Source organism: Cladophialophora yegresii (genome assembly GCF_000585515.1).
Source record: "Cladophialophora yegresii CBS 114405 chromosome Unknown aczIN-supercont1.5, whole genome shotgun sequence".
Lineage (NCBI taxonomy): Eukaryota > Fungi > Ascomycota > Eurotiomycetes > Chaetothyriales > Herpotrichiellaceae > Cladophialophora > Cladophialophora yegresii.
The window spans coordinates 389,307-413,588 of NW_006913049.1; the positions used below are offsets into that span (position 1 = coordinate 389,307).

The window sequence follows — 24,282 nt, forward strand, 5'->3', positions numbered from 1 at the left end:
CCCTTTCCCAGCTTGGGCAGGGCTTCAGACACCGCCTTTCCTGCTCTGTGGCACAAAATGACTTACTCGATAGTCGAACTAGGACAGGCCCATGACCAGTGGCTGATTCCAACACCGGAAGTCCAAGAAGCAATGCAACACGTCCGTCGCATTGGGGATGAAAATTTCACACAGAGCACTGGCGCCGTCAGTCCGGGACTCATGTCGCATATCTTCGTGTATGCTCTAGAAGCAGATGAAGACCGCGGCAACTGGACAGTTCAAAATGCTTCGAGAAATAAAAAGAGCGACGTGCCACAGTGACTTCTTTGCACTCCTTTTAGAAGTCGTCCTCGATCCACAGCGGCAGAAAGAGGAATGAGTCGATTGTCGAGAGTTGTGCATCGAGAAATGCGGCATTCGTCCACCCCTTCTGTGATGAACAAGAACAGCTTGGCCTGTTTTCACCAAATACTGCTACGAGTTTGCCCCCATATAAAGAGCGAGAGGTATAATGTGCCGTTACCCAGCTCCTCCTGATGCTCGATTGTTTATCAGGGTCGTCTTCAGTCTTCTGCCTCTGAAGCACCAACGGGTGGAACGGCTCCCTTCACTGGAATATCACCTTACCTCTTACAACCAGCATCATAAGGGACCAAACCATCCGACAGGCATTGCTAACAGCTGTCACTTCGACGACAATCGCATGGTCTCTCACCCCAGTGAGGTCCGTCGTGGCCATTTGGTGCCCATTTGTGCAACGCCTAGCGGCAGGAGGCAGACGAAATGTCAAGTGTTTCTAAACGAACGCGCCGGTGTCAAAACCGTGTCAGTGAAACCCGCCATTGTTATCGTTTGCACCTTCTGGCCAGCCTATATAAATGGTTTCCAGGTCCACTATCAAACTTGAATGCTCACCAAAGGCCCGAATACGTATACTAATCACTCATCCCGAAGCACATAACCTCCACTTCGACATTTACGACATCAGACCATACGAACATCCAATCATGCCCGTCAACGGTCGTCTCTACGACTATGGCAAATGGATAGTCGACTTTAACGGCAATGACCACATCACCACTGTGCCTGGGATACTAGAAAACCGGACCAGAGATGTCGGCGAAGTCAGGCTGCCTGTTTGGATTCCCGACCCTACTTCAGACAACGCCAACGAGATGATCCTCAATCTCCTCCTCCAGGGCGTCGTTTTGGACACAAATGATGGCTGCTCTCGAATATCGGCGCGCCGTCTGGAGGAATTTGGCTGGTACGCGAAGACGAAGCCTGACCGACATGGCCGTTCCGTGATGCAGTTCAAAAACTACCATGGACACGTGCAGTTCCAGGCTATGTGGGATCATAAATTCTGGGGCCACGGAAGGGGTGAATGGAAAGTCAAGACTCAAGGTCGCTAGACCGGAGAGATACCTTCTGTGCTCACTTTTGGTGTTCTTGGCTGTCTTGTGGACTGCGACATGCGGTGTCCACGGCCGCGGGGTGGAGGTACTTTGTAAAACTAGGCTGCATAGTTACCCGTCGCCGAGAATACAGCGAATTGTCAGAATAACATCGAAATGATACTGTAAATGTGGACAGTCTCCCCGTGACCACAACGCAACGCCAGATAGTCCTAGCATCACGTGATGGTAGCATACCGTATAAATTACTGTATTGAAACCCAAGCCGTCACAATTCTGTCGGTCCATGTGATCTCACAGAAAGAAGACTTCAACAACCCGCACCACTTGCTCACTCTACTGCACTTCAATATGTCGCCATTGCCCTTGCGTTGTCGTCACCGCGGCCATGCTCGTTGTTCGCCCCGGAAGAGCAAAATTCGTGAGAATGTGCTCCACCTTGACTGGCCGCTCCGGTCGAGTGTAAACGCGTGACAGGAATCTCCAGGCTCATCCTCACAAACCGGAACTCAATGTGTACCTTGCGCAGTAATTTCGCAGGACTCATACACGGTCTTCCCAGCAGTCGACCTTAAGGCTGGCTGAATTCGCATGGAATGTAGCTGCGAGAATCACGTCTTCGTTTTGAAGAGCGTCTCGCACTCGATATTCGCACTCTCCCACGAGCTGAAGGATGAGTTTGGCGACAGTCCTCGCCTTCGAACACACCTGGATGGCCATGAGTCGAGGAACGCGTTCTCGTCTACGGCTATTACAAAGACGACTTACTTTACTTGAAGAACCACCCTGATCTTCCACTTGCGCCAAGAAAAACCATCCTCCGAGACCTAGGGTTGGGACTCAAAGATCTGCAGTCTCGAAACTGGATACATGTAGGTAGGTTGCACCCAATGAAGGCCTACAGCGTCACTTCTTCTTCCCCTGCCTCGACGTATCTGACTAGGCCGTGCAGACACGAAGCCCAACAATGCCATGATCGACTGGGATGTCGATGAGAACGGCCGATTCATAGTCGAACGAGTCGCCTGGGCGGATCTGGACTGTGCTTTACAGCTCAAGGGCCATAGGCTGCTCGATCACAGCATTGGCAACGTCATGTGGCGCAGCCCGGAAGGACAAACAGGCAACGGCATCGGTAAACCATCTGAGGTCTTCTCTTTTGGTCTGGTTGTGGGTGAGCTGGAGCGGAGGACCTTACCGTGATAACGACGCCGTTACTAAGCTTTTGGGGCAGTTCCTCTACACTATTACCGGCATGGAAACTCTGCACCCGGACTTCGAGCAGCTCAAGAAGGACAACGTTGAGCCTGAGCAGGTGATTTTGTATCAATTGTTCTCGATGTTCGGGACTGCCCCGCCTGGGCTTATTCCTCATGTCAATGACGAGTATTGGAGTGAGTTGTTGAGGATGTTATCGGATGTTGTGGCGGAAGAACAGCCGAGCATGCGCTTCGCACAGTGGGACGGGGGCAATTCCCCAAATCTCAATGCCGAGACAAAGAGAATGATATTGAAGATGACGGAGCTCGATCCAAAGAAGGGGCCGACGATGTCTTGCATTCTGGAGGATCCTTGGTGGGGAGAAAAGTGAGAACTGCACACAGCCTTGGTACGTCAATGATATGGGAGATTCTTGTGCTAACCAGCGTCTCTGCTCTTCACTAACCACCGCCCTGAAGCTGTGTCGCCTTACGTGGGTGCTGCCGGGCGGCTACTGGTAACTGAAAGAGGAAAAACTGACGGGGCAATTGATACCGGCTCGTCGACGTGGGTACGAGCTTCGAGCTTCGGGATTCGAGCAATCAGAGGGAGCGCCAATACCCGCGCTTTATGAAGTTTGTTCTAGACGAACCTCTGTTGCCAAAGAGAAGAAAGAGAGCACCTCGAGCCTAGGTCTCCTTGGAGCAATGATCTTGTTTCTTGCATCCTGATTGTGTAGTTCTCGGGGCTTTGCGTAGCAGCCCTCGGGAGCGTGCGCCACAAACGACGAGATGAGGGCAGCGCGATGGTGCTTCAAGGTTGCATGTGGATGCAGCCGTCGTCGCAGCCGACTTTTAAATCAGGGTATCCTACGTCTGTGCAGGACGGTCAACACTCGGAAATGCGCACCTACTACATATACCGCAGCGCCTTCCTCGGCCAGTTGATGATTGAAACCTTCCTGTGTCGGCGCCTTGCAAGGCAGACAGCAATTCGTCCCCGGCCACTTCACGGCCACACACAGCCTGACGGACTTTCGTATTGCTGGCCAGCCTGCGCGGACCAACCTCTTCAAATTTTCACCGCTCCTGAGCTTGGCCAACACAAGACACCTCGAGCTCCTCATCTCGAGAAGCCTGTTCCTGTCGGATCAGTGCACCACTTGACAAAGTCTTCACAGCTGACCGGCCACGATCTAGTTTGTCGCGCCACATTCCTACTTCAGTCAGTGGAAGCATGAACAGCCTAGTCCACTATGAGCACCAAGCTCGACTACAACGACTGCACCGTCGCGTGGCTTGGAGTCCTCCCCATTGAAGCCGAAGCAGCCCTCGGAGTGCTCGACAAACGACATGAGGGCCATTTTGAGTCTGAAAGAGGCGATGACTATATCTACATCGGTGGTGAAGTCAATGGCCACGATGTCGTCATTGCCACCTGACAACGGGGCAAGAGTACGGGGTTGGCTCGGCAGCTGCACTCGAGAGCCAAGTAAAGGCTCGGTTTCCTCGAATATGGTTCGCTCTGTTGGTGGGAGTTGCTGCTGGCTTGCCAAATTTATCCCCGAGCGACCCTGCGAAGTACCGTGATATTCGGCTTGGTGATGTGATTGTCGGTGTCCCGGATGGAACGGGTGGTGGCATTGTCCACTATGACCTAGGCAAGGCTACAGACGAGGGATTCTTCCCAACCAACCGCCTGGCTGAAACACCAGCTATTGTCAGAGCTGCAATCGGACACATTCAGCTACCCAGAAGAGACCTTTCAAGGCTGGAAATCAACTAGCGACATACCTGGCCGAGTTTCAAAAAGATTCGGTTAACAAGTTCTGCCTTCCAAGCCAAGAGCAAGATCAACTATTGGATACCGGTGATGCTGGTGACGCGACGTCGGAACCTGTGCTGGTACCTAGACGACCGCGGGAGGAATACGAACGGACTCGGGTTTGGTACGGCAAGATTGGCTCTGGTAGTTCACTCATGAGAAATGTAAGACGGCGTGATCAGCTGAGGGACGAATACGACCTCATTGGCCAGGAAATGGAAGCAGCCAGCGTTGCGGACATCTGCCCATGGGAGTTATTCGAGGAGTTTGCGACTATGGCGACGCGCAGAAGAATAAAGACTGGCAACCATACGCAGCGGCTGTGGCAGCTGCGTATCCCAAAGCTCTACTTCACACGATCGTGCCAAGGACTGATCAACCCGCCAAAGGTCAGACCTTGCAGAGCATTGCCCCAACAGACGCCTGATACGGTGTCAAGTTTTTGCCACTTCAACTCCCGCAAGAGTCGTGACGATTTTCTTGGTTTGAGTACTGATGAACTTACAGAGACCAGCCCTCAACCCTGGTGGTTCGTACCCTTCCACCTCAGAGACGACCTCTTTGGCCGTGCTTCAGAGCTAGTCGATGTGGAAAGCCAGCTGTTTACACCTGGGCAATATCGCAAAGTCGCCATCGGTGGTCTTGGGGGTATAGGGAAGATGAGACTGGCCTTGGAGGTTGCTTGCCGGGCCAAGACAAAGCGTCCAAGTTGTTCCATCATTTGGTTGCAGGGAACAGACCTGGCCAGTTTCGAAAGAGACTGCCTCAAAGTTGCGCAGCTTCTGATGCTCCCCCATATTCCTGCTGGAAAGGAAGACTTGAAATTGATCTTGAAGCAATACTTCGGTTCGGAGAAGGCAGGCGAATGGCTACTGATTATTGACCATGCAGATGATGAGCAGCTTTGGACATCCAGACAACCGAGCGACGGACAATCAAATGTTCCATTGATGGACTACGTGCCCTTCAGTCACCAAGGTGCTGTGCTAATAACGACCAGGAATCATCGAGTCGGGACGAAGATGGCGCAGAAGTACGTTGTCAAATTGCAAGAACTGGTTGAGCAAGACGCCCTCGCCATGTTCAAGAATCTATTGATTCGACCTGGTCTTGTCGATGGGGATCCCGCAGCTTCCTCGGAGTTGATCAACTGTCTTACTTGTCTGCCCCTAGCCGTCGCGCAAGCCGCCGCTTACTTCAGCGAGAACGAACACGTTACAGTTGACGAGTTCCTAAAAATGCTACTAGCTACGGAAACGGACACGATCGAATTGTTGAGTGAAGACTTCGAGGATGATTACAGATACAGAGGAACAAGGAACGCGATATCTACCACCTGGCTCATTTCTTTCACCCAAATACAAAAGGGGAACCCATTGCTGGAGAGTTGCTTGCGTTCTTGGCTTGTCTCGAATGTAAAGCTATTCCTCAATCTCTATTTCCAATTAATCTAGCTGGAACGACGATGACGCAAAACCAGTTGGCTAAAGCTGCTGGTGTCCTTACGGGCTATGCCTTCCTTCAGCAGCAACGCCGGCAGGATATCCACGCGACCTCGTTGTACGATATGCACCGGCTAGTCCATTTAGCCACACGAACTGGCTTCGACACGAGAATTCCCTGAGAACCTGGTTCGCGCGGGCAGCTGAGAAGTTGCACCAAACATTCCCGCGCCCCATGCAGAGAAGATCTGTGCTGCGCAGGAATTGCATGATGAAGAGCAGCTTTTTCAGCTTTTGAGTTATGTGGAGTCTTGCTATCTTGCGGCAGGACAGTGTAAACACGCCGTTGACGTATTTCGTAGGGTTGTCGCCTGGACAGACGGTAACTCAACGAACGATCCTGTTGCGTGTTTCTGGTCATATTACAATTTTGCCGACGCCTTGGTTAAATGTCAACCCTATCCGAACAAAGAAGCGGAAGCATATGCTAAGCGAGCTCTAGATGGGTTAGCAGCAAAAGTGGGAATGGACGACCGGAAAACACTCCGAGCCATAGATGTGCTTGCGATGATACACCAGTTCCAGGATCGGCGTGAGGGAGCAGTGAAACTACAACAGGATATTTTGGATACAAGGCGGAGGAAGCTCGGGAATATACATGCGGATACCCTTCGAAGTATGTGTGGGGTGGCGGTTGTCTCTCGACGCCTGAAACGACTGGACGAGGCGGAGAAACTGCTCGCTGCGGCGATGGAATGTCAAAAAGAGACGCTGGGAGCGGATGTTCCTGGCACCATCCCAAGTATGCATCAGTTGGCAGTATTGCGTACCAAGCGAGACCGTTTCGATGATGCCGACAATCTGTTGGTAGGTGTTGGGGAGGCGGACAAGGTGATTACTGGAGGGGAGCATCGTAGTATGCTCGTTACTATGTCCTGTCTGGCGTGGATATACTCCAAACAGAACAAACTGGACAAAGCAGAGCCATTAGCTACTGTTGTCTGGCAGAGCATGAAGAGGGTGCTGGGAGGAGAGCACCTTGATACGCTCACCGTCATGTCACTTCTGGCAGAGACGTACAGCAAGCAAGGTCGACTTGTGGAGGCGGAGCAATTGACCACTACTGTCTTCCAGACCATGCAGAGGGTGCTGGGAGAGCACCCTCTTACGCTCAGCATCATGTCATTTTTGGCGGAGACGTACAGCAAGCAAGGTCGGCTTGTGGACGCAGAGCAACTCTTTGCCACTGCTTGGAAGAGAAGCGAGCGGTTGTTCAGGGAAGAGCACCATAGGACGCTTGGAAGCATGTATAACGTTGCTATCACCAGGGAACGACTGGGGCGTGTCAACGAAGCCGCGAGCCTGACGGAGAAATGCCTCGCCCTTAGCAGAGAGACGCGCGGAGAACAGCACGGTAAGACGCTGATCATCATGGAGGGCCTAGCGAGGATGATCAAGGCGGATACGAGGCGGGAGGAAGGGATTGCATTGATGGAAGAATGCGTCCGACTCATGACAGAAACGGACCACGAACGTACAGCTATAGCGCGAGCTCGGCTCGACAGATGGATCAAGAAGACTCCGTTCAGGGAGAGACCATCAGTGGGAGGGGAAGGCCAACGCGCACGAGTCTAGACGTTTTGAGGAGGATGCGGATATATCACATTTATACTGAAAATGGGAGGCACTGTAATCATTGCAATCGTCCAACGCCCAAACGCCTTCGCTCAAGATAAGACAAGTAACTCATCCCTGATGGTCAGTGCTGTAGTGCCCTAATCCCCGCCCAGCCAGACTCCATAATCACTTTTGTGGTGGTCCCCGCCCGCCTTGCTGCTCATGAACCTCTGGAACCCAAATCCAGTATCCAGGGTTGTACTTCCGCGGGCCTCCTACCCAATACCTTGCCCAGACTCTTGATCACAACACCCCAACCACCAACGCGATCAACCCCACAAACACAACCAGCGAGAGCACACTGGGACTGAACGCGCCCATCCCAGCCGCAGCGTTCGGACTCTCCACACTCCCGACCTTCACATCCGTGCTCACGAACCCGCTCCCGCAACTCTTGTCCACCTGCGCCGCGCACGTCAAGTACGTCTTGGCAAGCGGCTGGGCGGCATTCTCCGCGTACGACGCGAAGATATCCATCGTCTCCTTGAGGCACTCCGAACACGACGGCCTCGCTGTCAGGGGCATGCTCAGCCCGATGGCCGTGTAGTAGGGGTAGAAGTCGGCCGAGTTGTTGGCGTTGGTGGTCGCCTCGACGAAGCAGTACGGTTGTTTCAGGTTGCTGCTGCTGGTGCTGCTAGTGGTGGTGGACTCGTCCGCATTCCCTTCCCCGCCCTGGGACCCGTCCTTGAGACACGTCGCACGGTAGACGGGCTCGTACGCCACGAGGCCCGCGTACGCCTGCACAACCAGGGGATTCTGCTGGCTGTAGTCGTCGCCGCAGTTTGCGTGGTCGAGGAGCTGCGCCGCGAGGGTGGCCATCAGGGGCGAACAGATTGCTAGAGGCGCACTGCATGCTGCTTCGAGGGTTTGCGTAAGGAGCGTGCTTGAGCGGAGGGCGCGGAAGAAGGAGTTTGAGTTCTGCAAGAGGAGCGACACGGGGACGCAGGACTGGAATGTCGTGTTGGATAGGAAGGTGGAGAAGAATTGTGGGCAGGACGGGGTCGTGAAGTTGCTGCCTAGGGAGGTGTCGAAGGGGGTCGGGAGGGGTGTGGTGATCACGGTGACAGAGGGGGATGTCGAGGTTGAGACGCCGGGGGTTGCATCTGAGGTTTTCGTTTCGGTGGTGATGGAGGGGGAAGGGGAAGTGGTTGTTGGTTCTGGGGAGGTGGGTACCGAGGAGATCGAGGTCGGGGTCGAGGTCGCAATTGTGGTGGGTTCAGCGAGTGTCGTTGGCACGACGCTTCCACCCTCATTGTCACTGTCGCTGTCACTATCGCCGTTGCTGTCGGTTACCTGCCGCTTTACCAGGTCGTGATATATGTCATGGCGGGCCGGTGGTTGGCCTTGGGCGATATGTATCTCGCCTGTGACGGCCAGCTCTTGGAAGAATGGTGACTCGTAGATTTGAGGTTCAATTTCCATGATTTGTGCGCACGTCGGTTTCAGTATGCACAGGAGTAATAGTATTACTGGTATCATTATTTGGAATATTGATGTCGGTATGCGAACATGCGTTGTTGACGCTCTCCTGGTCTTCTTGGTTGGGCTTATACAGGGCTGGCTGCGCCGCCGTGATCGACGCATGGTAGAAAATGCCATGTTGTGCGGTTGTGGATAAAGAACGGACGCCTTGAAGTGCTCAAGGCAGCAGAGGGAGATAGGGCTCGTTGCAGAGGCTCCGACTCGTTCACATCGGCGGCGGTGGCGGCGGCATAGATGGCTGCTATGGCTGAGATGCGCGTCGATGGCGGTGCTGGACAACGCCTGCTGCAACAGAGATCTCTTTGTCCCAAGTGTTGCACGAGCACCGAGTATGCGGATTTTACTTTGTGTGATATGTTCCTGATCCGTTGATCTGTTGATCACCCCGATCTAGACTCCGGGGAAACTGACGCACGTGTCGAATGCCGGTACGGGATGCTGATCCCGCTGATCTTCCGCCGATGAAGCTCAAGGCTGTTGTTCCACTTCGAGTCCTGGACAGTTCTGGACTAAGTTAGATGGTCTCACTGAGCGGCTCCGGTGTCGATAGTTGTCTCAGTATCATCAAATCTCGACTCCTGACTTGCGTCGCGGTGCGCGAGCGAGCTATACACGGAATGTTCACGTGGGTAAGTAGCAGGAGAGGAATGTGCAATTGTCATGTTCGGAGAATAAAGGACTATTGTTGACGCTGGCGATCGTTGCGCTTCGTCGACAACCGCATGCAAGCAGAAGCACATGTTTACCTTCCTTTAGTCAAACGCCTTCACTGAGGCTGATTTACCGAGAGTATCTGAGCGGCATTCTTACCACTCAGCGTTAGCAAAGGTAACGCCTGGAATGCGCACGGCCTAGTTCGACCACGAGGAACCGGCGCTGGCCCCACTGGGCGTTAAGGCGTGGAAAATCATCAGCGCTTCTTTCGGAAAAGGCAGAATTTGTGCAGCTGGTGGCGCTTGTGGCGCTTGTAGGTGTTCCATCTCATCAACCCATTACCAGGAGGAGGCCAGGAGAGCGGAAAGACAAGATGCTGAATTTCCGCGAGTGTACTCGTATTATTGCGACTTGCTCAAAGATGATCTTCATGTCCAGTACTGTGAAGATATTGATTCCCGCCACAGTAGATTTGTAACTTCAGATCGCACTTGCGTCCCGACCAAGCCTCGAGACGAGGGAGTCGCCCATGGCAAGGATTCAATCTCCACGCGGTTGACAGGCAGTGGAGACGCTTCTGTCGTCGGCGGTTGTACCTGCGTTAGCGGAACGCCGTTTTCGACGTGGGGCTTCCTCACAGTCGGGGCTGGACATGCGAACTGACGGATGCAAGACGATGCATGCTGCATGGCGAATGTTATCCTTGGCTCATTCAGACTCATCTTATCACTTTTGCAGTAAGAGCAAATGGTTGCCGTGAGTCAGCACTGAGAATAGACCAGGAGATTGAGAAGATCGGCACCAACCCAGGGGCGATGATTTTACAGGCGAGTCGCTTCGTGCGCCAAGAACCAATAGTGCGAGAAAGCCACGCCACGCCAGCCATGACCGAGTTGGGGAGCGTTTCTCCTGAGGCAGAGTGCGAGAGGATTATTCAGCCTGAAAGAGTGATGGCCACTGCGCAGTATGCTGAATTAATGGTGGTCAGTTGCAGTTGGTACTGTACTCGCGCACAGGAAGATGAAGGCCGGGCAGCGTCGTGCGAATCGTGATGCACTTGACAAAACACGTGACAAGCGCTAGTGTGTACACCACGTGACTACTGCTGTGCGGACTTGGCAGAGCGCACGTGATCCTCGGCTAGCTTTCTGTTCTGAGATGCATTATTGTTACAGTCCTGTGCATGACCGTCCTTGTCGTCTTGCATCCGTGAACGGGACTGCGTCCCGCAGCCTGCTATGAAGACGACAACATCTTTATTCAGCAACATGCGCATGGGGATGATAACCCCCGCAATGATCGGTGCTCTTGTCGGCGGCTCAGTCCAGCTAGTCAGTCGTCTTTTCTTCTCACTGCTGCCTGTCTGATGAGCTCTGCGAATGCTGGACTTCGAACAGTTGGCACTACCGGAAATGGCTCGCCCAGGGTGAAATGGTTGATGTTTTTATCGTCAAATGGCTCCCTCTATAAACATGATCAGAGCAGTCACGTCAATAGCTGAAGGTCAAGCCCACTTACCGCCTTGAAGTCAAAGCAATAAATCAACCGTGCAAGATTGATGAACAATGACTTTTGCGCCAACTTGTATCCGACACAAACTCTTCGGCCAGCTCCAAACTGCCAGATGCCGTTGAGTATGTCCTGTTCATTCCCATCCAGCCATCTTTCCGGCATAAACTTCTCCGGGCTCTCGACGAGATCCGGATTGGTCGCGATATTGGTATGGTTGATCACAAAGTTGGTGCCCTTGGGGAAGAAGTAGCCCTCGAACTCTAGGTCTTGAGTCAACTCATGCTCCGGCGTCCAGATGAAAATCCTCCTCCAGCGGAAAATCTCCTTGATGCATGCGTGAAGATATGGTGCTAAGTCTTCATCACCAAAGCTTGGGAGCCTCTGCGCATTACTTCCACAGATGGCATCTAGCTCGGCTCGAGCCTTGAGGAATTTGTCCCGGTGAGTCACCGCTGCCAGAATAAATATATTGATAGCTAACCGAGTTGTGTCGCTGCCAGCTTCGGTTATTTGCATAGCCAGGAACATTTTGTCAGTGTCAGAACCAGAAAATTTCCCTTCGCCGAGGATAACATCTTTGGCAAACGAAGGTGGAGCTTGCCCGGCCTGGACCTTTTCTTTGATGGGATTCCAGTAAGCGTGGTACGCATTGTAAGTGAACCGACCTATCTCCTCGTAACGTTTTCGCCAGAATTGCAGAAATATCGGTAGCCTCGAAAGCCCCGGGAAACAGTCCCAGAAGTTGAGTGGGGGCGCGTTCATCAAGAATTGGAATTGGGCTTGCGTGACGTCTCTAATCTTGTCGTCCTTCTCGTCAGGGCGCTCGCCGAACGTGATGCGATGAATCACGGAGTTGGCATAACGGTAATTATGTCGATACCACAAAGCTGGCTGGTCAAGGTAATGGTTGAGAAGGGCAATACTCTCCTCGTCTTGATACCCCATGTATCGAGTCATGGCCGTTCCGCTCAATAGCTGGTGCATTACGCGGCGCCGCTCGCTCCATTCAGCCGCGGGCAACAAGACCGACCGCTTTGCCTGGCTGATTAAATCGCTGACTATCGGATAGTGAGGTCGACCATTGGTGACGGCGCCTTTACGAGCGTAAATCTCGGTGGCGAGCCGATTGCTGTTCAGCACCACCCAGAGCTTGGAGCCGAGGTGCGTTGTTGTCATTTCACCATACCGTGCGATCTCCCGAGCCTGCATGCTGCTATTAGCGATGTCCCTAACCTGAGGAGCCTTTTCAAGGTGTCACTCACGCCTTCTTCACCTTTTGCGTACAAGAACAAATCTCCAATAACAGGCCAACCTCGCGGACCTGGCGGGAGCCTCCATTTCCTTCCTGTTGGCGAGCGGCGCTTGTCGATTGGCTTGAGAAGCTGATACAAGCCCAATATGGCCACCACAAAGAGACCGAAACTCCCAAGCAAGGTCAGCCTAAGGATCCCCCAGCTCTTTGCAGCTTGTGATCGTCCGATGAGCTGAGCTAGCAAAGAATCCATCTTGCAAGTGTTGGGAAATTGGCTATTACTGACGGGCTGACAGTCACGGCGTCCTGAAAAGATATCATGGGTACGCACTCACGACGCAGCGGTTGAGGTCCGAGACTCGACTTCATAAGTCAGTCCAAGCAGCACGTACCTCCGAGCGATTGACCCAACCCAAGTTACAATCCCCGGTCCTCTTCGGCAAATGCGGAGAAGCCGTGAAGACCGAGCATCTGGGGGGACCTGCGGGATGTTGATGGTTGCGGGTAGTTTTTCCCGCAAGCAAGATCTTGTGTCAGAAACAAGCCGCTTCGACTGCCTTCTTGCGCTATTAGCAGGCCTCTTCTGCAGTCTGCAGTGGATGCATCCATTCCCCTGGTATCACGAAATCCCGAGGCCCACGGCCCACGAGACCCTACCTCCGCAATGACCGCCAGATCCACTTGTTATAGCTTCCGTGAGAAACGTAGTTCGTGGACTTGATATTCGCAGCAGGCCCGTCGGGACTCTTTGATTCCAACGTGTTACTGTGGGCGCCCTTTCAAAACGTTTACCTTCGCCCCTTCACAATGATCAGCTGGCTCAAGCGTTCTTTGGGAGCATCCCTTCTCTGCCTGTCAATCTCCTGCATGCCCACAATGGCACAGCAGCAGCAAGCAGGTTCCATCTCTTCCTTCAAGGTCGATGTCCATACTCACCCGATTCCGGACTTCTACCGCGAAGCCCTGTTCGCCGCCGGCTACCCCGGCGACAATGTCTCGGCGCTCTACGTCGACGGGTTTCTGACCCCCTACCCCTTCTCCATCGACAGCTATCTCGCCGCCCGTCGCGAGCACGGCTACAACTTTAGCATCCTGTCCATCACGGCTCCCGGCGTGTCCTTCCTGAAGGGCAATGCCCTCGCGGCACCGCTCGCCCGCCGCATCAACGACTACTTTGCCGAGAACATCCGGGCGCACCCTCGCGAGCTCGGCGCGTTCGGGATCCTCCCGCTGCCCGACATTCAGGCCTCGCTCGCCGAGATAGCCTACTGTCTCGACACGCTCAAGCTGGAAGGCATCGGTATGTACACCAACTACGCGGGCGTCTACCTGGGCGACCCGGACCTGGACCCCATCTTCGCCGAGCTCAACCGGCGCAAGGCCACCGTCTTTGTCCACCCGACCGCCCCTGCCGTGTCGCCTCCTTTGTACAACATGTCCCTCCCCGTTATCGAGTACCCGTTCGACACGACGCGGGCAATTGGCAACTTCCTCTTCCGCAACGCCAGAACAAAATTCCCGGACGTAAATATCATCTGGTCGCACGCGGGCGGCGCGATGGGAAGCCTGGGCGACAGATTGGCCGTCCAGACGACGTTACCGATCCATGGCGGGCGGAATCTGAATGAGAGCTTGGCCGCGTTGAAGAGCTTCTACTACGACACGGCCGTGCAGATGAGTGATGCGCAGTTTGCGGGGATCAAGGAATTCGTCGGTGCAGATCAGATCTTGACGGGAAGTGATTGTGAGTTTAAAAGTCGCCCAACATGCTGCTGCACGTTGCTCGTTGTATCCCGATGGCTGACCTGACCCCGGTTTTTTGCGGCCCTCACAGATCCATATCTTCCTGGAAGCCTTGTGCCCGCTGTGCAGAACGCGTTCAATTCCTACGAGGGCTTTGATGACGCAGATCGTGAGAAGATCGGTTGGGGAAACGCTTTTAAGCTGTTTCCCGGTTTGAGAGAGAAATTTCCAGATATGCAGTGAGTGAGGTTGTGCTGCCCGGCGGTATGGATAGTAGACTGTAGCAGCTTGCCAGTCAGGTTCTCCATGCCCTATCTCGTGCTTAATGGTTCGCACTTGTGTTCCTTCCGTCTCATTGTGGCTTTTGATACAGAAATGCCAATTTGATGATGGACCGGGCTTCGGAATGAGGCGCTACAGTAATTTATCGAGTGACAAATTCCATCACATAAAATTATCACTCTAGACAATACAGATATGGAACCCCTCAGTCCGTCGGATCATCCTCGTTCATGACAGCAACGTCGTCGAAGTCAGATAGTACGCCTTGTCTGCGTTCGGATCATGATCCGCCAGTGCAGAGCCATTACCCAACCACCCCATCGGCTTGTCGTCGACGTAGGCGTATTCAAAGTCCTCCCACCGTGGACTCTCGAGGGCCTTGATCGCGTGCAAGCTCGAGCCCGGCCACAACGCAGTCACTCTGCCATCAGTCTTGTACCAGGACGAACATTCCTCGCTGTAGACCGTCCGCTGGTGGAACTCGTCCGTGAACCGCGTGAACTCGTTTACTACCTTCCGGAGAGGCCGGACGGTGCGGATGTTCTCGATCTGCATCTTGGCCAGCATCTTCACGGCATAGTCGACCAGCCGTTCGATGATGATGAGTAAATTGCCTGCGCCCACACCTGAGTTGGGCCCCAGCAGCATGAAGAAGTTCGGGTGCGTGTCGACCATCATGGAGAGATAGGTGGATGTCTTTGGGCCGCCGTCTGCGCGCTCCTCGAACAGGACTTGGCCGTCGAGGCCGTAGATTGGGAACCGGTTCGTGAAATGCGTGTTGAAGCCCGTCGCGCAGATGATGGCGTCCACGTCACGGTGCGTGCCGTCGACGGTCATGATGCCCGTCCTGGTGACTTGCTCGATCTTGGTCGGGATGACGGCCACGTTGTCCTGCGTCAGGGCCTCGAGGTATCCCGGGCCGGGCGTGAGTCGTTTACACAGCGGCGAAAACCCCGGGAGGATGTGCTGCAGGATTTCGGGCTTCTTGGCTAGCCGCTGGGTCATCAGCGATTCGAAGTAGCTGCGGGCCATCTTCTGCATCGGACTGCCTCGCAGAGTGATCTCGTGGTCACTTTGCACAGTCTGCTCGACTTGTTTGCGGTACGCGAGGTACGATGCCGGATCGCTCTTCCAGGCGGCAATCTCGTTCGGGCTGTACGAGAAGTTGCTGCTGTCCGTTGCGTCTCGCTTCTCGAGCTCCTGCGCAGCCATGGGCGTGGCAATCCATGTCTTGCCTCGGACATAGTGATCCAAACGCTTCACCAGAGGCTGAAGGCTAGGGACAATCTGGATGCCGGACGATCCGGCGCCAATGACTGCAATGCTTTTGTCCTATATTGGCTGGCATCAGCATATCCACCGTCGGTCTCCAAGGAGTGCAGTGGCTGTACCTTGAAATCGTAGCCCTCATCCCAGTCCGCGCTGTGCATCAGCTTGCCTTCAAAGCTGTGCAAGCCCGGCACGGAAGGCCACTCCCACTGATTCAAGAGCCCAATGGCCGTGATGAAGACGTCGCATGATTCCGTGATGATGGATCTGCCGGCAAGATCCTCAATTTTCAACTCCCATCTGGCTTCATCTTCGTGCCAGCGGCCTTCGATCACTCTGTGGGAAAACTTGATCAACCGGCGGAGATCGTACTTCTCGGCTACTCGCTGCCAGTATTTGAGGATCTCGGCCTGCGAGGCGTAGAACTGCGACCATTCCACATTGGACTCCCATGAAAGCTGGTACGTGTGGGCGGGGATGTCTTTTCGTTCCGTTCTGCGTTAGCGAAGGGCTTGTGGTAATCAAGGACCAGCACCTACCGCACGCACAACCGGGGTAGCGATTCTCGAGCCATGTGCCGCCGACATCTTCATTCTTGTCGTACAGTTCGATGTCGACGTCTCGCACCACCTGCTGGAGCTTGATGGCCGCGATAATGCCAGAGACGCCCGCGCCTGCGATGCGCACCTTGAGCGGCCTGGCACTGTCTACCGGTCTCTCTGCGATAAGCGATTCAACTTGACCGCCATTCCGTAAGGCGTCGAGTAGTGTATGGTTGCTAGCCTCACTGGTGTTTGACAACCCGTTTGTGTGAGCCATGTTGACCAAGAGGCAACCACGGATGAAATACAGTGCTGTGTGAGGACGTGCACGACATGAACTCTTGCAATCTCATCGGCATTCGTCCATCGCGATACTCGTTATTTATCGTGATTTGCAAGCGGCCACTCCACGACACAGCCGTCCCATGGACCCGTATTCCCAGCGCGGCCGTGGCATCGTCACTTCTCTGCTGGCAACCGCTAGCCGACCAGGAGCACCGTCCTCTATGGCGATAGCGGAATCACTTTCATGGCGATTCACCATGACCGCAATGCCTGTCCGCGAGAATGGCGTATACGTTCTCTGTACAGACCACCACGGCGTCCTTTGCGGGCCGCCATAGCCGCAAATCATGTGGTTGTCGGGAAAGAAATGCCGCAAGGTTGACGCCACGGCCAGGGCCAAGAGACCCGGGGCTGCGCTGGGGTGCTGTCCCGCCCTGCACCCCGCCCCCGCGACTTGCCCCAGAAGTTCAATCTATTCCCTCTACCCTGGCCACTGAGATCATGGCGTGGCCTCATAGGTCTCCGTCGCTCCGCCTCGCTGGATCTGGATCTGGATCTGTGCCGAACACTGGGGAAAAGATCAGGACCACGTTCGGATGTTGACTTACAAATATGGCCCGCAGCCCCTCTGGCAAGCAGAGATCCCGCAAACCTTTCCATGGTCAGCTACTCCTTTGATGCTACACTCAACCCTGGCACAATTGGTCCGCACGAGCCAGCAAAGGAAGAATGACTCCGCATCGTGGCGATCAACCCAAAGCTCGGAAACGCGGAGTGCTTGCCTGTAAGAGAAGATTCATCCACCATGAGGCATGCGGCTTGATTGCCGACTAACCGTTCGCGTCGCATGTTCAAGGCGAGAGCTGCCGGCGGGACAAGCGCAAATGCGATGGCGCCAGGCCAACATGTGGCACCTGTTCGCACCGCAGCATCCACGCCAACTGTGTGTACGAGAGACCAGGAAGTCGGAAATCACAAGCTCTAAGGTAATCGGTCTCTGCTTGACGTTGGCGAAGTCGCGCCCATACTGAGCTAGAAATCAGACAGATCGAACTGCTAGAGCGTCGACTAGTTGAATTGGAAGGCAGGAAAACACCCTTCCACGCTCCTTCGACAGCTAGCATCAACGCCGGACCATCCCTAGCGACCACAAAGTCGGATTGGGAGTCGTTCGAACCATCTTTGCCCGGCACGGAATTACAGGTCCAGGTCCAGGCTGACGAAGAGCACGGCTCTCATCAACCGAGCCGTCTGTCGGCATTGCAAAGGGCTTCTAGTGTAAATCAAGGGCGAAACTGCGAGCTTGACATTGGACTTGATCATCGAATCGACAAGAATGAAGTCTCGCAGAAGGCCCTCTCCTCCCTGGCGAACTCGGTACGCAAAACGGTCGAGACTTTTCTCCCACCACTGCTAACGGGTCAGGACGCAATTAGTGATCGTGTCGATGGCATGGGTGCCGTTCCTGGTGATATGACGGAACTGACGGACCTTGACGCTGAAGAGATAGGCTATTTCGGAAAGTCGTCGACTCTGTCATTTGTTGCCCATGTCCAGAAGATTCTGGTCAGCTCCAAGCCGGTTCCCTCGCCGGGCCAAAGTTCCAGAACCGCCACACAGCCAGCTAGAAGGTGTGCAACTCTAGGAGTTCGGGCTTTGAGGATCTGTGCCGCTAATCCATGCACGGCAGAGCTCTGCCAACGGTGGTGCCCAGCGAAGAGTACAGCGTCCCGCCGCGAAAGGAAGCCGATGCCCTTCTTGACAGATTCTGGAAGAAGGTCTATCCGCTCTACCCGTTCCTCGACCGTGACCATTTCTGCCGTCAGTACAACGACGTCTGGTCGTCCAGTCCATTGGAGGCGTTGACATCTTCGACGGTGATCGAGTCGTCGTATACCGAGCACGCCGGTCGTCGCCTCCAGCAGGACAAAGTGCCCGACTCCCGGAGGTTTCACATTCTTCTGAACGCCGTCTTTGCAGTCAGTTGCAGCTGTGATACACCCAACACGGGCCTATCGCAGGCTCATCGTGGCGAATTCTACTGGCAACGGAGCAAGACGTTGTTAGAGCTGGATTTTGATATATTCAACCGTCCAAACCTCCAGTTCATCCAGGCCATGCTGTACGCAAGTATCTACCTTCAAAGCTCCACAGAGCTTACTGGCGCTTGTTGGAATCTAGTTGGCGTCTCCATCAGGCTGGCCCAAGGCCTTGGCCTACACAATCGAGGCAGCCATAGAATCGAAGGCACGACCTGTGTGGATGTGGGCAGGCGGTCTCGTTCCCATGACACGCTCTCCTGTGTGCGATGCCGACTATGGGCTGGATGCGTGATGATGGATCGGTATGAAGACAGACTCGACCCCTTTTGCGAACATGGATCTTCGTTCGGGCTTGGCTGACTCTGTATACTGTATATCAGCACCTTATCAACGACTTACGGCCGTCCAGCCATGATCGCCGACACGCTTGCTGAACAGCTGCAGCTACTACCCCCGAGATCCGTCGAATCCGAGGAAGCTCCGACGCCGACCAGACCATCCAGAGACAATGGTCTTGCTTCGTTCGTGTATTCGGTCAGACTCCAGCGCACGTTGAGCATGATCACCTCGACGCTTTATGAAACCTCGTCTAGCGACGACGCTCATCAACCCGACTCGACATCGTTTGGCATCGAGGTTTTCAGAGCTCCGCATCTCATGCAAAAGATCGCGAACGGGGACTTTCGAAGTCTCGTCCAGCTTGAAGGTGATCTCTGCGACTGGGAGACGTCGTTGCCGTGGTGTCTGAGGGTGCCGGCAAGCGTGCAGCTGCTCTCCCAGGGTGAAACATTCACGCCGGCATTCGACGTGCAAGCTGTCGCGCTGCGTGCTCGGTGAGTGCATAACTAGCCATCAGACTCCCGTTCCCCGCCCCTTCCCCCTTCCGCCCCATTCTCAATTCTCGGACAATCCGCTCATGACTTTGGTTTGGTATGCTCGCAGTCATCTCTATGCGCACATCCTTCTCTTTCGGCCGATCCTCCTGCATCACGCCCAACCTGGAGTTGGTCTTCGAAGCAGAAAAGGACATGACGCAGGAAGTGACGATGAGAACATCTCCTCGGCTCTAGGTTGCGCGTTGGTCGATCATGGAGTACACATGTGTATCAAAAATGCCCAGGAACTGGTGCTGCTTCTTGAATGGGTTCACCGGGCGTACCTCGAAGCCATTCCAGAACCATGGTACGTCATTTTCTGGCTGTACACCTGTGGCATGGTCTTCCTGCTCGACCGGCACTGCAACATCAGTGGCAATGACTGTACGTCATTCTGGAAGCCGTGCCTCGGCACATTGCGGTTATACCAGTCCACGCACCGCACTGCTGTCCGCTCACTGAAACTCCTCGAGCTGAGCGAGAGGAGCCTTTTCCCGGCTCCTCGCGCTCAGGCTCGGGCTCAAACATCAACATCAGTCGCGCCACAATCCCAACAGCCTGTAGAAGGCTCCGCAAGATATCAGATGGCCGTCGGCGGCGGCGGCGTCAGAGTAGACCTCAACACTGAGGCCTTGGCGCCGGTCCAAGAACAGCCGCACAGCATAAGCACGTGGAGCGGACCAGAAGGAGAGTGGCCCAGCCTCTACCTCGATGATCAGATTGACTTTGCTTGGCTGGGGACTTTGCCCTTTGGCTTCGATTCTGATGAGAATCTTGTCGAGCTTTGGTCATGACACGTGGAATATTGACTGGAGAAGTGAATCAGTTCTCAAAACTTGTCTATGGTTTGCTTCGAAGTATCTCACCTCTCGAACTTGCTGATAATGCCAATTGTGATCGCAATCATTTGCGGATCGGATATGGCGATATGATTGTGGCCCGGCTCAGATGATGTGTCCGTAATGTCCATGAAGCATGCGGTTGTGGTATGGCTAATCGCCATTAGAGGCAGCTTTGAGCCTCCAGTAGCCTGTGAACCTTGAGATCTATGGTCCTGGTATTGTGCACAGGCCGAAGGCAATGTCAAAGAATACCAGCAATCGGAGGCAAAGAAAGAATAGGGAGCTGTCGGCAAACGCGTGGATGTTTGCAAAGAATACAGAGTAGTCAGTCCATAAGCGAAGAGTGACGGAGAAGTGAAGACTACTGATCTGGAACTAAAGCCAAGACAAACCATCACCTGAAGGAGCGACTGCAGGAACTCACGTTTTCTTCTGGCGTGTTCACTTTCTTATTTTCTCACTTTCACTTTCGCCTCTTCAGACCACTCTCAGCACTGCATATCATGTCTACACCTGTGGCCTTGGCTCAATACCGCCTGAAACCCTCTACACTCTGTTCCTTTGTTCCGGTGGTCCAAGACGTGCGAATTCAGACAAGCAATCAAATGCATATTCCGCCGCGTAAACTGCCACCGGCACCACAAGAGTCAGAAATGTTCTGGTCGACAAGGTGCTTAGTAAGTGGTGAAACGTGAAGGCTCCCAAGGTGGTACGACCTTCTAAGTGGTCTACCATATCTTCATGTCTGCTTTTAGTTCTACCCGTGCATATGCCTGTATCCTCGATGTGGCGAGACCCGGAATGGCACTGTCGTCCTCTTCTAACTTTGCACTTGAAAACATTTTAAATCTGGACTTTCCATGCTTCAGCTGCGAAACAGCGTGTGCTATGCGCGATGTCGACCAGCTACGACTACAACACTTCCAGACCGCTTACACTCATGACACTGCCAGCAGAGATCCGGGTTCAGATCTGGGAGTATGCAATACCCCAACGCTGGTGGTATTTCGCAGGGCCGTACCGCTTCGACTGCGACAAGCACAAGAAATGCCCGAATGCGCTGAAAGAAGCCAACCCGTCGAACCGTGGCGGCTTATCCGATCCGCGTTGTCGGTGCGAGTTCGTCAAGCAGCACAACGATAGAGTATCACTTTCGCTGCTGTGCAAGCGCGCCTTTCCCGAAATCAGATCCGTCCTATCCAAGGCCAGTATCACGTACGAGACCCACCACCTCATGAATTCCCACCTGCCTTCGATATGCTTTGGACAGATCGGTGATTTCATCATTCCCTCGGATTGGCTGGCCTGCTGTGGTCCCAAGAGCCACTTCGACAAGTTGAACGTGGACTTCAAAACCAGCTTCCCGAATCTGAAGCGCATCTACTTGAAGCCGGATCTCACCGACAGCAGGAGTACGATCAACTTCTCCGACGCGATCATCGATCACATCCACCGATGCCTCTACGATCGCAGCGGACGATATCGAGCCGACGACAATGTCGAACTTCTCGGCAGTGTACACCTCCAGCATCTCAACAACGGCTACACCGAGCAATTCTACGAGACTGTGGCCATGCTATTGGACTCTAACATCGCAGTGCACGCGCCGTATACCTATCGGCTCCAAGTGACCGAGCGGCAGGGATGCCGCGCCAGTCTAAGGAGACCCAGAATCGTGGCGCCCAAGATCCTGCTGAACCAGAGAATCCACACGGTACGGTTTTCGATATCCTTCCGTGAAACGCACTTGGTGTACTCTGAAGACCACTCTCCAACTAACTGAGCATACATATCCAGAACGTGATCTGGGACAAGAGCGGCGTCAGAGTTGCCGAGACTCCCAATCTCAAAGATGAATGGTGGTACGACGAGTGGGTCGCCGCGACCCCTTGTCCCAGGAACATGTGGTATGATTCACGGTGCCACGACTTCGGCCACAGCGGGTGGCGCGTTCAGACGCTCGGGCCGGGGGACATCATGCGCACCACGGCCCATTGGGCGGCAAGGCCACGCTCGGACGAGCCCCGGTTTGAAGTTGGCGTAATCAGGGAGTACAAGGAGGTGTACCACGGACATCCTCTCCTCGCCCTCGGCTCCTGAGAGCTTTCTCCTACCATGCAGCCCGAGCGGTAAGATCTCCTTAGGAGCTTCAGGATAGGGGGAACTTCAGAGGAGATGTGAAATCAGGGCGATGTCTGCGTCTCTGTTTCTCTCGCTCGCGTTCGTTCAACTATTGATTAGATAATACCCGAACGGCACTGACACTCTTCATGCCGAGGATGATGTGGTGGGGGGAGGGTCCTTGCGCGTTACGCGCTTCCTTCTCGAGCCTCTTATTCTCACTTGACTTGCAGGTACAACGTACTACCCCACTGCACAACCCACATCATTAACACGTACATATCAGGGAGCACCAGATCGGTTTTCCGGTATCCCAGGTATTGCCGTGAATCCAACAATCAGGGGAGATTGCACTGCATTTGAGAAGTGTAAGCAGATGCTGAGCAATACCGAGTATGTGGTGAGCACAAACACCAGGGCCATTCCCAAGGAGCTCGGTTCCTAGTTGAAGCCTCGACTTGACAATCAATGGAATGAGTAACAGAGCTGACTTTGACCACACCAATCACTTCCTATCTGCATACTGCGAAGTGCGCTTTGCTGCTTTCTTTTCGACTACTTCGTCATTCAATCAGCAAAACAAAGCACCGGCTTCAAGCAAGAGTTCCCGACTCCAGACTCCAAGCTCTGATCTACCTTCCGGGACAAAACAACGGAACAGCGCCATCACCACGTCCAAGTACCATCTGAAGAGTAGTCCGTATAATCCCCAAGATCTTTTATACCAGCCATCCATTGCCGGACTACGACCACTTCACCACACAGAGCCACAGTACATACAGACGGCCATCTGTTCTGCCATCTGTATGGCAAGTCACGCTCACTTCAAGCTGTAAACCGAGACTATCCGCCTCACGGCCCGTCCTCTACCGCCCTTCAACAGAGCATTCAGCTCACTAGGATGCACGAACGCAAACAACAGCATCGTAGCAAGCATCAACACCGCGTCAAAGACATAGAGGAACCACTCGTGTGAGAGCAAATACCCGTCATTCCCCTGCGCGTACTCGACCAGTCGAAACACCGAACGGACCAGGATGAGCCAACTTCCCCCGTAAAGCACGTATAGGTGTTTCTTCCAGGCTCTCGCGATGGTGAAATCGGAAAGCACGCGCGGCGAGGGCCTCCTGGACATGCGGTAGTGGAACACCGACGCCACGACGATGAAGAAGGTGAAGAAGATGATCTGCAGGACCAAGCCGCCGATAATGATGTTCTCGCCTCGTTCCATCGAGCCTTCGCCTCCGCTGGCCATGATGCCGCCGCCTAGAGAGCGTGGCACGTATTAGTATTGCATTGTATCGTAGACGCCATGCCATGCCAACGCCCACGGCGGTCAGTAACAGGGTCGAGGGGCACAACTCGACGTACCAGAACTCTGCATCAAAAACGAAAACACATCCCCCGCGACAAAGATCTTGGTCAACCATCTAGTATTGATCAGCGAATGGCTGCCCCCGTCCGTGAGGTTGATTATCCGGCCCAGTTCCATGTAGATGCTCGCGGCGAAGAGGGCGGCCGCCACGAGGATCAGCACCGACTGGATGACGTACGCGCCGACGCTCCAGTCGGGCGTCTCCTGCGCGCCGATCGCGCGGCCGATGTAGCCGACGCCTTCGAAGAAGCCGCCCACCACAAAGGGGATGAAGAACCATGTCCTTGTGCGGATGAGCTGGTAGAGGTGGAGGCAAGAGGCGGCGAGGAAGAGCGCGATGAAGAGGATGGCGGCCCCGAGGGAGGGGTCGTAGTGGTAGAGTTTGAAGTCGGGGTCGGGGTCGGAGGTTGAGGTCGCGGTTGAGTTTGACGCCGTGGGCGCCATGATCCCGCGGAGCGTAGCG

General features: G+C 54.3%; 12 protein-coding genes across 12 annotated transcripts; 8 read left to right on the forward strand and 4 right to left on the reverse strand.

The window, feature by feature from the left end:
* Nucleotides 1-57: 57 nt before the first annotated feature.
* On the forward strand, nucleotides 58-303 carry A1O7_06870 (uncharacterized protein; the record flags this gene model as incomplete). Its single annotated transcript, XM_007760870.1, has 1 exon — nucleotides 58-303. The coding sequence occupies one exon, from the start codon at nucleotides 58-60 to the stop codon at nucleotides 301-303; it is 246 nt and encodes an 81-aa protein (XP_007759060.1).
* Nucleotides 304-989: 686 nt separating this feature from the next.
* On the forward strand, nucleotides 990-1,397 carry A1O7_06871 (uncharacterized protein; the record flags this gene model as incomplete). The annotated part of the gene is made up of 1 exon (XM_007760871.1): nucleotides 990-1,397. One exon carries the CDS (start codon nucleotides 990-992, stop codon nucleotides 1,395-1,397), a length of 408 nt encoding a protein of 135 aa, XP_007759061.1.
* Nucleotides 1,398-2,372: 975 nt separating this feature from the next.
* On the forward strand, nucleotides 2,373-2,991 carry A1O7_06872 (uncharacterized protein; the record flags this gene model as incomplete). Its single annotated transcript, XM_007760872.1, has 2 exons — nucleotides 2,373-2,570; nucleotides 2,635-2,991. 2 exons carry the CDS (start codon nucleotides 2,373-2,375, stop codon nucleotides 2,989-2,991), a joined length of 555 nt encoding a protein of 184 aa, XP_007759062.1.
* Nucleotides 2,992-3,855: 864 nt separating this feature from the next.
* On the forward strand, nucleotides 3,856-4,385 carry A1O7_06873 (uncharacterized protein; the record flags this gene model as incomplete). Its single annotated transcript, XM_007760873.1, has 2 exons — nucleotides 3,856-4,003; nucleotides 4,054-4,385. The coding sequence occupies 2 exons, from the start codon at nucleotides 3,856-3,858 to the stop codon at nucleotides 4,383-4,385; spliced, it is 480 nt and encodes a 159-aa protein (XP_007759063.1).
* Nucleotides 4,386-4,671: 286 nt separating this feature from the next.
* Nucleotides 4,672-7,501, forward strand: A1O7_06874 (uncharacterized protein; the record flags this gene model as incomplete). The annotated part of the gene is made up of 4 exons (XM_007760874.1): nucleotides 4,672-4,813; nucleotides 4,932-5,839; nucleotides 5,905-5,984; nucleotides 6,229-7,501. The coding sequence occupies 4 exons, from the start codon at nucleotides 4,672-4,674 to the stop codon at nucleotides 7,499-7,501; spliced, it is 2,403 nt and encodes an 800-aa protein (XP_007759064.1).
* A 285-nt stretch (nucleotides 7,502-7,786) lies between these two features.
* On the reverse strand, nucleotides 7,787-8,965 carry A1O7_06875 (uncharacterized protein; the record flags this gene model as incomplete). Its single annotated transcript, XM_007760875.1, has 1 exon — nucleotides 7,787-8,965. The coding sequence occupies one exon, from the start codon at nucleotides 8,963-8,965 to the stop codon at nucleotides 7,787-7,789; it is 1,179 nt and encodes a 392-aa protein (XP_007759065.1).
* Nucleotides 8,966-11,011: 2,046 nt separating this feature from the next.
* Nucleotides 11,012-12,696, reverse strand: A1O7_06876 (uncharacterized protein; the record flags this gene model as incomplete). The annotated part of the gene is made up of 3 exons (XM_007760876.1): nucleotides 11,012-11,143; nucleotides 11,198-12,394; nucleotides 12,454-12,696. 3 exons carry the CDS (start codon nucleotides 12,694-12,696, stop codon nucleotides 11,012-11,014), a joined length of 1,572 nt encoding a protein of 523 aa, XP_007759066.1.
* Nucleotides 12,697-13,319: 623 nt separating this feature from the next.
* A1O7_06877 (uncharacterized protein) lies at nucleotides 13,320-14,429 on the forward strand (the record flags this gene model as incomplete). The annotated part of the gene is made up of 2 exons (XM_007760877.1): nucleotides 13,320-14,187; nucleotides 14,278-14,429. The coding sequence occupies 2 exons, from the start codon at nucleotides 13,320-13,322 to the stop codon at nucleotides 14,427-14,429; spliced, it is 1,020 nt and encodes a 339-aa protein (XP_007759067.1).
* A 267-nt stretch (nucleotides 14,430-14,696) lies between these two features.
* On the reverse strand, nucleotides 14,697-16,556 carry A1O7_06878 (uncharacterized protein; the record flags this gene model as incomplete). Its single annotated transcript, XM_007760878.1, has 3 exons — nucleotides 14,697-15,800; nucleotides 15,860-16,218; nucleotides 16,277-16,556. 3 exons carry the CDS (start codon nucleotides 16,554-16,556, stop codon nucleotides 14,697-14,699), a joined length of 1,743 nt encoding a protein of 580 aa, XP_007759068.1.
* A 913-nt stretch (nucleotides 16,557-17,469) lies between these two features.
* Nucleotides 17,470-20,275, forward strand: A1O7_06879 (uncharacterized protein; the record flags this gene model as incomplete). The annotated part of the gene is made up of 6 exons (XM_007760879.1): nucleotides 17,470-17,550; nucleotides 17,612-17,941; nucleotides 17,990-18,195; nucleotides 18,255-18,908; nucleotides 18,987-19,439; nucleotides 19,549-20,275. The coding sequence occupies 6 exons, from the start codon at nucleotides 17,470-17,472 to the stop codon at nucleotides 20,273-20,275; spliced, it is 2,451 nt and encodes an 816-aa protein (XP_007759069.1).
* A 943-nt stretch (nucleotides 20,276-21,218) lies between these two features.
* Nucleotides 21,219-22,423, forward strand: A1O7_06880 (uncharacterized protein; the record flags this gene model as incomplete). The annotated part of the gene is made up of 2 exons (XM_007760880.1): nucleotides 21,219-22,037; nucleotides 22,121-22,423. The coding sequence occupies 2 exons, from the start codon at nucleotides 21,219-21,221 to the stop codon at nucleotides 22,421-22,423; spliced, it is 1,122 nt and encodes a 373-aa protein (XP_007759070.1).
* Nucleotides 22,424-23,264: 841 nt separating this feature from the next.
* Nucleotides 23,265-24,263, reverse strand: A1O7_06881 (uncharacterized protein; the record flags this gene model as incomplete). The annotated part of the gene is made up of 2 exons (XM_007760881.1): nucleotides 23,265-23,710; nucleotides 23,816-24,263. The coding sequence occupies 2 exons, from the start codon at nucleotides 24,261-24,263 to the stop codon at nucleotides 23,265-23,267; spliced, it is 894 nt and encodes a 297-aa protein (XP_007759071.1).
* Between the last annotated feature and the right edge of the window lie 19 nt (nucleotides 24,264-24,282).